The 12,601-nt window shown below is 35.5% G+C and overlaps 1 protein-coding gene across 1 annotated transcript; it reads left to right on the forward strand.

Annotated features, from left to right (window-relative positions):
• The first annotated feature begins 1,257 nt into the window (after positions 1-1,257).
• Positions 1,258-3,299, forward strand: LOC124887114. The gene is made up of 6 exons (XM_047396297.1): positions 1,258-1,274; positions 1,455-1,492; positions 2,003-2,148; positions 2,457-2,671; positions 2,771-2,960; positions 3,099-3,299. Exons 1-6 carry the CDS (start codon positions 1,258-1,260, stop codon positions 3,297-3,299), a joined length of 807 nt encoding a protein of 268 aa, XP_047252253.1.
• The last annotated feature ends 9,302 nt before the right edge of the window (positions 3,300-12,601 follow it).

Here is a 12,601-nt window from a genome sequence, read left to right on the forward strand (position 1 = left end):
ATGTTCTTTGCAATTACACTTTCTTTCCAACACATCCAGTAGCTTGCGTGGCAATGCAACTCCTTGAACACAATTCTTTAAATTTCACTTATGCTTGGATCCTTTCCATCCCAAAAATAATTTATGCATAGTGAAGCAATCAATTCAGATGATATTTTATTGTGCTTGTGGGTGACATGTTCAATACCACATGTGTGCACCCCGACATACTTTTATATGTGAAATCTGTCTGAGGTTTCGTAATTCCTTTCCCGCAATAACCATCCATAACTAAAAGATAGACATTTCATCTTTAACAATTTGGTACAACTCTTCTCCATATGATAATCAAAAGACTGCCTTACTGCTGCTCCATCTAGTAGCACTTTCAGCTATTTCTTATTGGTAAATATTTGATCACGATACAAATTGGTTCCATCAAAGAAGGAATGTACTGGTTGGGATCCCGTTCTATAGTCTTCTTTTGAATCTTATGAGTTCAATGAAATGTCTTTCATATGCACATAGTCATCTTCCATATTCATGGGATGATTGCTATCGCTTTCATAATCATTCAAATCATTGTCGACTATACGGCACCGAGGTGGGAACGATGATGAATTCATCGATCCTTCAAAGGACCTGTCAACTATATTTATCCTTAAAATAGACCTAAAGCCATCTTCATCAACATCCATCATGTAGAGGGACACACGTGCATCATTATTTATGATCGTAGGATTCATCTTTTCCCTCGAATGCATTAGATAACTAATCACCACATTGCCGATGCATAATCTAGATCCCTGCTCTACTTTATGCTTGCAACCAATTCATCGTATAAACTATTGTGGGGAATATCAATGGGTAGTGTCACTTTGGTAAAAGATCTCTATTTCCAACCTCTGGGAGTATTCAACCATTCTCCCATAAAATCACCTACAACTAGAACAAATTCTACAACAGACATCCTAGAATTAACCTTTGGTCGATGGTAGATTAAACTTAAGGTCTATGTCGGGATGTATGCACGGTTGATGAATTATGATGATGGGTCGAAGACTGCGCATATATTCGTATAAAAACTTGAAATTACAAATATTGCCTCTAATCAATGGTCATTGGGTTTATGGAATAGAGAAATGAATTTGGAGTCGCCTCAGTTATTGTAATGTACTTCTAAAGAGTTTTTAACAGATGTGACTGATTTAAAGTTTTTTAACAATGGAAGAAAGTGTGTTTGAGAAGATAACAAACTAATGGGGTAAACTGGATGCAATGGACAAGCTTATAAGGTTTGTGGACTGATTTAGAGTTGATCGCAATAAAATAACCCCAAAAAGAATGCCAGAATCGGAGCTTTTTTTTGGAGGGAAAGAACTACCTTCTATTTTAAGCTTTTGGAAACCTTCTCTCTCTTTCTAAATAACGCTCCTCTTTCTCTCTTCCTAAATAACATTCTTTTCAATGTCCAGCAAAGCAAACGCCGACGTCAAAACACCACCGGCGATAGGTAAGTACACTTTTCTCTCTCCTCTACTTTCGTGGTCTCTCTCTCCCTTTCCCCACTACCATCAGATTGTAAAATAAAGCAAGTTGATTGCTGTTTATCCAAGATCAGCCCTAGAGAACTATTTCGTCGGTCGTAGGTGGTAAAAGAGGCAGATATAGATAAGAAGGTGGGGGTCTTCATCATTTCAGGCGACCACTGACCAGATTAGAGTCGTGCCATTCCGAGGACTTTTTGGTGAATGTTTTCGGCAATTAACCCAGTTACTGGGATCCAGCACAATCAGCAAGAGCTGAGTACTGGATCTACGTCTCCAGTGACTTCTATCCCTGAACTCTATTTTTTTTGCATAATTTCCTATAGTTTCATTAGTTATAATTTATGTGGGTTATTCTGACTGTGATTTGGGTTTTTTAGTTCCTATTTGCTCTTAAAATTTGGTTAGTTAGTGTGCTTTATGGGTGTCTTTATTGTTTTTACTATTTTTAAACTTTTGTTGTATCTGTTGAGTAGTGGCTAGGGTAGGTAATGGTGGAATAGGGTCATGTCCTGGGGGTCCTGGGGGCCTTAAGATGAGGTCGTTTTTGGCTGAGAGATTAAACCTGAGACGCAGAGGGCGAGGTGATAGGGGAGGAGATTCGAAAGTTGATAGGTTGAGGGTTGGTTCATGGAACATAGGGACCCTTCAGGGTAAGTTGATAGAGCTAGTAAAGATCCTTAGGAAAAGAAAGATCCAAATTATGTGTGTTCAGAAGACCAAATGGGTAGGCACTAAGGATAGGGACGTGGATGGATACAAGTTATGGTACTCAGGTAGTGAGAGGCATAAGAATGGGGTAGGTATCTTAGTAGATAAATATCTTAGGGGGGAGGTAGTTAAGGTGAATAGGGTTAGTGATAGGGTGATGACTATTAAATTTATTATTGGGTGCTTACGGTGCACGTCTGTAGTGCTTATGCGCCACAGGTAGGCCTGGATAAGGAGGAGAAAAGAAAATTTTGGGAGGTTTTGGACGAAGTGATTCGGGGCATGCCTAGTTCGGAGAAGATTCTCACAGGAGGGGACTTCAATGGGCAAATTGGGTCTTTGCCGATAGGGTACAATGATGTGCATGGAGGCTTTAGTTTTGGGGATAGGAATGACAACAGATCTACCCTTTTGAACTTTGCGAGGGCCTTTGGGTTGGTGGTAGTTAATTCCAGCTTTTCGAAGAAGGAGGAAAATCTGATTACTTTTTGTATTAGGGTTGCTGAGACCTAGATTGACTTTTTACTGCTTAGGAAGTGCGATAGGGCTTTATGCAAGGATTGTAAGGTTATTCTGAATGAGAATCTTACGACCCAACATAGACTCTTAGTGATGGATTTAGTTTTCAAGATGGGTAAGAAGAGAAAGGGTGAGAAGGGTCGTTTTAGAGTTAGGTGGGGTAACCTGACTCCGACAAGGGCTTTGGTGATAGGGGCAAAGTTGGTAGAGATGGGGGCTTAGGAGGCTCAAGAGAACGTGGATAGTATGTGGGAGAGGGCCGCTGGGTGTATCGAAAAAACTGCTAGAGAGGTCGTGGGTGTCTTGAAAGGCAGTTCTGGCCAGTACCGGGGGGATTGGTAGTGGAATAAAGAAGTGAAGAAGAAGGTGGAGACAAAGAAAGTGGCTTACATGAAGCTGGCTGAGAGTAAGGATGAAGAGAAGAAACGGGTGAGCAGAGAGGAGTACAAGGTAGCTAAGAAAAAGGTTAAGTTCACAGTTATGGCTGCTAAGTCAGCAGCTTTTGAGAGACTGTATTTGGGATTAGAAGAGAAAGGTGGGTAAAAGAGGTTTTTTAGGCTTGCCAAGACTAGGGAACGTAAGGGATGGGATTTGGACCAAGTAAAGTGTATTAAGGAGGAGGATGGTAGAGTTTTGGTGGAGGATGCTCTAATTTAGAAAAGATGGTAGTCGTATTTCATAAGCTCTTGAACAATGAGGGGGACCAAGGTATTGTGTTAGGAGTGCTGGAGCACACTGAGGAGTCTCATGATTTTGGATATTATTGACGTTTTAAGGTGGAGAAAGTTTGTGAGGCTATTCGCAAGATGCGGAAGGGCAGGGCTACGGGGCCTAATGAGATTCCGGTGGATTTTTAGAAGTTTGCTAGTGGTGCAGGGTTGAGGTGGCTATCCCATTTGTTTAACAATATCTTCAAATCTGCTAAGATGGCCGAGGCGTAGAGATGGAGCACGATGATTCCTGTCTATAAAAATAAAGATGACATTCAGAGTTGCAATAATTACCATGGTATTAAGTTGTTGAGTCACACGATGAAGATTTGGGAGAGGGTAGTGGAGCGGAGGTTGAGGAAGTTATTTCATATTTTAGAGAATCCATTTGGTTTTATGACTGGTCGCTCGACGACTGAGGTAATTCACCTTGTTCGGAGGTTGGTTGAGCAGTATAGAGAGAGAGGAAGACAGATCTCCATATGGTGTTTATTAACCTGGAAAAGACGTATGACAAGGTCCCTAGGGAGATCTGTAGAGATGCTTGGAGGAGAGGAAGATATTAGTGGCATACATCCGTTCGATTAAGGACATGTACGAGGGGGTGAAAACCCGGGTAAGGACCGCGGGAAAAGATTCTAAGCATTTCTCAGTCTTGACAGGGCTGCATCAGGGATCGACTCTTAGCCTGTTCTTATTCGCGTTGGTGATAGATGTGTTGACGAGGAATATACAAGGGTAGGTCCCTTGATGTTTGCTTTTTGAGGATGATGTAGTTTTGATTGATGAGTCGCGCCTAGGTGTTAATTAAAAGTTGGAGGTTTGGAGACAGACCCTTGAATCTAAAGGATTCAGGTTGAGTAGGACCAAGACAGAGTACTTGGAGTGCAAGGTTAGTGACTCGAGGAGAAAGGAAGAAACAATAATACAATTGGAGTCGCAGGTGGTTTGTAAGAGGGATAGTTTTAAGTATCTTGGGTCTATGATCCAGGGGAATGGAGAGATTGATGAGGATATTTCTCACTGTATTAGGGTAGGTTGGATGAAATGGAGGCTCACCTCGGGACTTTTATGCGATAAGAAGACGCCTCTCAAAAGGTAAATTCTATAAAGCTGCGGTCCGATCGACCATGTTGTATGGAGCAGAGTGTTGGCCTGTTAAGATTTCTCACGTCCAAAAGTTGAAGGTGGCAGAAATGAGAATGTTACGTTGGATGTGTGGTCATACGAGGGATGACAGGGTAAGGAATGATACTATTTGGGGAAAAGTGGGTGTGGCTTCGGTGGAGAATAAGATGAGGAAAGTGAGGTTCAGATGGTTTGGTCATGTAATGAAGAGGGGCACGGATGCCCCAGTTTGTAGGTGCAAGAGGTTGGTCTTAGAGAGTTTCAAAAGGGGCAAGTGTAGACCGAGGAAATACTGGAGAGGAGTGATTAGAAGTGACATGGAGCAGTTGTAGCTTATTGAGAACATGACCCACGATAGGAAAGTTTGGAGAAAGAGTATTAAGGTAGAGGGCTAAGTAAGGTGGTCAAGCCGTAGTCGGCAGATAAGAGAGGTTGGCGTAGCTTGGGTGTTAGGTCTAGGTTTAGGGGATGGGAGCCCTTGGTTTGTTATTGTACTTCATTTTTGTGGATGTTATTGCTCTGTTATTTTATCATGTGCCCTCATTCGGTTAATTTACTTTATTTTTTTTTGTTCTATGGTCCACTGTCTTTAGCCGGGGGTCTATCAGAAACAACCCCTCTACTTCTTCGGGGGTAATGGTATAGACTGCGTACATCTTACCCTCTCCAGACCGCACTTTGTGGGAATATACTGGGTTTGTTATTGTTATTGTTGTTGGATGATGGAGTGTGTTGAAGTGTATTATTAAAAACTTGGGGATGAATTTGTTAAATTAGAAATATTGGGTTAAAGTGTAGTATTAAAAAGCTTGTGGGTGAATTTGTTGAGTTGGATAAATTTGTGGTGATGTGGATTAAATAGGGTATTTGACAAATTTTTCATAACTTTTAATAAACTACAAAATAGTTTTCAAAAGAACTTTTTTGGCATGCTTCCCCCACTTACCAGCTTATAGCATATTTTCTTGGTATGACCTTTCATATTATAGAATTCACAGAATAGATTGCCTTTTTCTTGGACTTTGGATGAGAGACTCTAAAATACATAGTTGGTGCATCAAGACTAGTACCGTGAGAACTTGAACTTAAAGGCATGACACCTAACAAACCAGCAACACTAGATCTAAGAGATTTCTGAGACTCGTCACTAATTATCATGGCATAAGCCTATGGTACATAAAGTAGATGTTTCATTAGAAGAATCTAGTTTCTAGATTGTAGATAATTGTCATTAACCCCTATCAAGAATTAGTATCGCTTCTGCCTTTGTAAATACACAAAAAAAATCCATACATTACAAATAATTACATCTAGGTGAAGGAACAATAACCTCCAATTACACCCATAACTCTTCCAACCTAGTGAAATAAAAAGCCACAGAAGAGATTCCTTGAGCTACTCTAGCAATCTCTTTATGAAGATTGAAGGTTCTTGAACCATCAACCTTTTCAAAACTTGACTTGAGATATTCCCAGACTTGTTGTGCTCTATCAGGATATTCCATTCCTTTAAGAAAACTACCAAAAATTGTATTTGTCAACCAGGACTATACCATTGCATTATACCTTTACCATTAATACCAAAATTCCTCTCTAAATAGCTCTCTCTTCTAGGTTTCATCAATAAATCCCAGTTTGTTCCTTCCTTAAAGTGTGATCCTTATGCATTCACTCTATAAAGTATAATTCTCAGTCCTAGTTATCTGAAGAGATATAAGAAAATGCCACTTACATCAGTGTTGTATAGATATAGAAGATGATTGTGATCTATCAGTTGAGTTGTTCTGGGCACTGACTGGTTGCCATTTGATGAACTATGAACCATAGAAATTCCTCCATTGATGGGATCATGAGTACTTTAACTAGTACCTGTCACTCTGTCGTCTGCAATAAATAAAACTTCAGAAGATTCAACAAAAACTATTTTAAGTTGTTAATTGAAGAATAGAAGTAGAGTTCTTGATTTCTTGATCAATCAAGAATCTCAGAAATGAGAATTTAGAGTAGTAAAGCAATAAAGTTGATTGTTGCGGAGTAAAAATGTAATTTGTTGCTATGCTATAAGACCATGTAACAATCAAACATTAACTCTCACAGTAGAGGAATACTACTACAGAGAAAATAGAGAAGATAAGTAATGGAAAGTAGAAGATGATGAAAAAAAGACAGAAAAATAGAAAAGAAGAAGAGAGGAAGAAGTAGACACATGATTAATATTATTTATCATAATGATCAATGTGTACAAATCATGTATATATAAATATTGGTTAGTGTAGGTCGGTTAGAAAGTGAATTAGCAGTAGGTTAGTTGGTTAACTACTTTGTAACTACTTTTTTTTGTTTTTCATCCGGTGTCCGGTGTCCGCATTGGAGCCCCGACTAATTCGGATCGCGCATTGCAGGGCCCATTAAGGTGGCAGAGCTCCCAACAGAGTTTTCTCCATACCCAGGGTCGAACCCTCGACCTCTGGTTAAGAGTGGAGCAGCTCCATCCGCTGCACCACAACCCATGTTGATTATCGACCTCTGATTAAGGGTGGAGCAGCTCCATCCACTGCACTACAAACCCATATTGGTTACTTTGTAACTACTTTAATTAACAGTACACCTATTAACTAACTTTGTGAAAGTGTTTAATTATTCTAACTAACTCTATATTTTTTTAACTAATGGTCTGTTAATCAGTTCTTCTTCTCAATAGATAATTCAATCCATAACACCAAATTTTACATTAAAATAGTGTCAACGTCTTTTTAGAATAAATCAACGCCAATGCACTACACCAAATTTTACAAGTAAAAAATATTCTTTTCATATTCTTATCTCTCATTAATGTTTTATTATTATTTTTATTTCATAACACAATCCTTTTCTTCCTTTTTTTTACATATTATATAATTCATATTCTTTTCTCATATAATCAGTTAATATAAAGTTATTTTTTGCCATAAATGTTTAAATAATATAAATTCCAAACAAATATTATACATTAACTTATACTTTATACTTAAACTTAATTTATAAAAATTATACACCTATATTAAGATTAAAAATTAGTATTATAAAGATATTATATAATTTAATAATTAGGCATAGTAGGGAATTAATTTTAAGCATACAATATGTAATATGTTAAATTAAAAGGGTTATATAATAAAAATAATTAATAAATAATAAAAAAATAATTGGTGTTGATGAATAGTGTTACAACAAATCTTATTTTGGTATAAAATTTGATGTTGGGTTGGAGATGCCCTAAAGAAAAGATTTAAAAATATCTTTCCCCGGAAAAATTCTTATCGATTGGATATGTGTTACTTTAATTAAGAATTCAAAAGATCTTCTTGCACCACATTGGATAAAATAAGGATAAATTTCTCGTGGGGTTCAAATTCAGGATTTTTCTGTAATTTATTTGATTTATTAATTTTGAAATCAACTATTCATATGTATTTAATTAAATTGTAACACACATACATGATTCAAATTAAACTTATTCATTTTAAATATCCATAATTACGTTCTATGTTCGCTCAATAGAACCCTTCCAAAGCCAATTACTTTTAAGACTTACTAGTTTCTAAGAACGCGCATTGCACATAAATAATAACATGTAAATATTCAATTGATAAAAATTTTCGTTTGACAATTTTGCTTTTATAAGTCTAACTAGGCCTAAGTGAATAATAATCATTCCTAAAATAAGTAATTAGGTGTAACAATTAGTTTTGACGTTCCTGAAAAAATTAGTGGCAAAGGCATATGAATCTCATACGTCATATTGGTTAGAATCAATTCTTTAGTATGAGACTGCATTTGATATGTACTAAGATCATATAATACTCGTAGCAAAGAGTTAAGTTGGAAGTATCCGTACCGATTTAGTTTCATGCTAAGTTTAAACTAGGGTCAACTTCAAATGATCACTCCTCCTAGAATATAAGATTTTAAGGGGCCTAATACTAACCTAATTAAAGGTCTATGAATCTTCGTTCCAACACAATAGTCTGTTCGTAATCCTATTCTTGAATAAAAAGTTACGAACATTTTACTGAAGACTGTCTGAGCTAAAAAAGCTGAGGGTGCCATAGCGGGTCGGACCGCTATAGCAGCGGCACTATGATGGGTCAGACTGCTATAATGGCACGAACAATAGTTTATAACTTATATTTGATGGTTTTCATCCCACAAACCCCAAATTTTCATTCCTAAGCCTCAGAGGGGAAAATTTTTTCTTGGTATGGGTGATAATTATTCGTTGAGGTAAGTTTGTTCTTTCATCTTCTTTATTTTCAATTATTTAACATCCTAAAACCACTAGAATACCCTTAATGGTAAAATTTATCGGCGATTTGAATCCTAAGTTTATGATATTTTGAAAAAAATTTATGGATTGTGTTAATATCACATATAATTACTTCTAAATTGTTCATTAATAATTTCTAGCATGAATTAGTAATTCTAAAACATGAAAATTGATAGTTGGAACCTTAAATTCAATAAAGTTGGAACCTTTAACCAAAAAAGTCCATTAATGAAGTTGGTTTGAGTTTGAAAGAATTATTTTGATGACTAATTAACTCTTGACTAATGTTGTAGGCTGTAAGTGAGGATAGAATTAGTATGTATGATTTTTCAAGGTCTTTGTTTGATGAGTAGTTTATTAATTATTCTTGTAATTGTTATTATTAAATTAGTTAGTATTTGAAAATGTGAAGAATAATAAAGATCATCTATGACATAGATTACTTGTTGTAGTATCTTGACGTCCAGGTAGGTTATGATTTATGAGTAGCAGACTATGATTAGTAATCATATCCATAAATTAGATTTGACGGGAGAAATCATGCTTAAGACTACAACCATGGAGTTTGGATGGATAAAACATGAATTTAATGTAATAAAGATCTAATTGTTCATTGAAATATAAATATATGAATTCTTGATGAATGTTTTGTGTTTGTATGACTCTATGGCGGATTATAATGTGAATTATGTGAATATAGATGAAAATGAGTTGTGTGAGCTCATAATCTAGTTATTTAGTGTAATTACCACCATAAAAAGAGAACTTAATATTATGTGTGGTTGATATATTGAATAATTTTGCTTAAGGTTAATGGTGAAGACTAATTATGGTAGAAGAAAATGGTGACTTAACTTAAGAGTCTAAGGTCAAGTTAGGAGGGATTGAAAGTAAAAGGTATAAAGATGTATAAGTAAGTCTAGAGTTGAATGGTTGGTTTATAGAGTAGGTCTTAAATATTGTAAGGACTTGAATGTAGGGGTTGCTAGATATTAGAGAAATTCTCGATTTTGTTATAAATAAAGGAGGATGGAATTAGTGAATGAACATTGAACTAGAGTCTAGACTCCTTAGAGTTGAATGTGCATTATTAAAATAAGAAAATTTATTTTAATAAATATGACTTGATAATTCTTGCTTTAATAAGTCGTGAATGATCTTTAGACGAGCTGTAAGTAATGAATATGAATTGATTAGGCATGAATTATGAGTTGTTGACTGACCTTTAGGCATACTTTTGATTTCACGTACGAAAGAATAATTATTGTTTACTTGAAATGATTAGCTTGAGTTTGACCAAATGCTTGATGTGTTTGTCTTCTTTTTACAATGCAGGTTCAAGAAAGTAAATTGTTGAATAATATCCTAAGTGTTAATCACATGTAATGAAGTTATATTAAAATCTCGTGAATTATTAGAGTGTAGTTGTTTATTCTCATTTAGATTGTGGTTGATGTTATGGGTTCATTGAGTGAACCAGATTATAATATTGCTTGGTATATTTGAGATTCTTGTGTGGTTCAATTGCTTATCATATATTTTAAAATTCTTATTGTTAGAGTCGTAGTTCGTTGACTTGGATATAATTAGACTCATGATTTGTTGACTTGGTTATGGTTAGAATCGTGGTTTGTTGACTTGGATACGGTTAGAATCATGATTTGTTGACTGAGATATTTGCTAGAGTCAGGATTATTGACTTTGTCATGGTTTGACCTGACTTGTTGTCTCTTAACTTGTACTTGACTGAAGTTGTAGAGTTACTTAAAAAGGCTAAGTGTCATAAACTTGAGGTTACATAATGTGTTTGTTACAAGGTGAAAATTATTAATCATTTATCATGACTAATAACAATTGAGAGCAAACAAGTGAGAGTTAGGATGGATAACACTTGATATGAAGGTGATGAATGATCATCAGGAATAGGAATGAAAATACTCTTAGTTAAAATAAGAGATAAAGATACCATAAGCGGATGAAAGTGTTATGAATTAAATTTTATATAAGTTATCATATTTTCTTTTCTTAAATTTTACATTGTGTTTACGTGATCTAACTCTGGTCGACCGATGATACCTATCAATACGTGTTGTTTGTATTGATACTACTCTTGCTATATCATTTTTAGGGTATAGTCTTTTGCAAGAATCAGTGTTGGTTTCATGAGGGTTAAAGATAGTGATCTCCAACAACTTCTACTTCTCTCATTCATGATGGAAGTTGTGTTTAGTCTTACCTTTATACTTAGAAGTTCTTGTACCTGTTTAGACTTGTTCCTAGGGATAGTTTTTTTCCTACATTTAATATTTATAAAAATGGTTGTAATAAAGTTTTGTTATTGCTATCTAATAAAGATTTTCACATATCTTCTTAAAGGGTGGTAAGGAGTTCTCATATTTAGATGGATTAGAATAGACGCCCTCACGATAAAGTGATTTTGATTGTGACATTAGCAATGAACAAAATCTATAGCTAAACAACAAAATTCATCCTTATGAATATTTTATGAGATCTAATTCCTTTGTGTAAGCATTAAAAAATATTGTTATATGATTTTAATAATTTTCTTTCGTTGCAACTTCTTTGAACTTGATATTTTCATTCATTAGTAGCAATTAAGTCTTTAAATGACGATGGTCCTCCAATATGTTCAATAATAATCTCAAATAATGCATTTCATTTTCTCTAGTGGTGTTGTATCATTTAGGAAAAGATGATAAATGAAAAGATATACAAATAAAATTTAAATGTAAATATCAAATGTCTTATATGTTGCAATTCAAGAAGGTACAAGTCTTTTTTTTGTTCATATCATCCGCTAAGGTTCCATATGTAACACGTTGGGAGTTATAAATTTGTATAGGTGTGTTCGTGATTATTTTTATCACCCCTCATTGGAGCTCCCACTCTTTATTGCTCCCTTAACAACTTAAAGTTTAAATCTTAGTATTGGAGATAGAAGACACTTATCATTTGTACATTCCCTTCTTATCGTTTTTCTGTCATTACCTATCGAGTATGTTTTGAAAAATTTGATGAGTATGGTTAAATGATATAATAATTTTCAATTTTTTCCTTTATAGTAGTACATGAAGTTACATGTATTTCATTAATTACTATAAAAATTTCAATAAAGTAGACGATTGGATAAATTCTTTTTACCTTTCATATATTGAAGATATCTATATCTATGATATATTAAAAGTGTGAAGGCCCTTAAAAAAGTGATTTGAACTTTTTGCGATGATGTCTTGGTTCGTAGGTGTGAGAGGTTGGCCTTGGATGGTTTCAAGCGGGGTAGGGGTAGACCTAAGAAATACTGAAGGGAAGTGATTAGACGTGACATAAAACAGTTACAGTTGACTGAGGACATGATCCTGGATAGGAAGGTATGGAGGAAAAACATTAGGATAGAAGGTTAAGGTGGGTGGATGAGTCGTAGCCAGTAGGTAGGAGGGCTTGGGTGTCTTTTGTTTGGCAGTGTTGCATATTTTTGTGGATGGCGTATCTATATTTTTTATCTTGTTCCATGCTTTTGATGTTTTTATATATTGTCCTTTGTCTTGAGCCGGGGGTCTATCGGAAACAGCCTCTCTACTTCGTTAGAGATAGTGGTATGGTCTGCGTACACTCTACCCTCCCCAGACCCCACGATGTGGGAATCTACTGGGTTTGTTGTTGTCGTTGCCCTTCATTAAAATA

This window comes from Capsicum annuum, chromosome 9 (genome assembly GCF_002878395.1).
Source record: "Capsicum annuum cultivar UCD-10X-F1 chromosome 9, UCD10Xv1.1, whole genome shotgun sequence".
In the NCBI taxonomy this organism is placed as follows: Eukaryota; Viridiplantae; Streptophyta; class Magnoliopsida; order Solanales; family Solanaceae; genus Capsicum; species Capsicum annuum.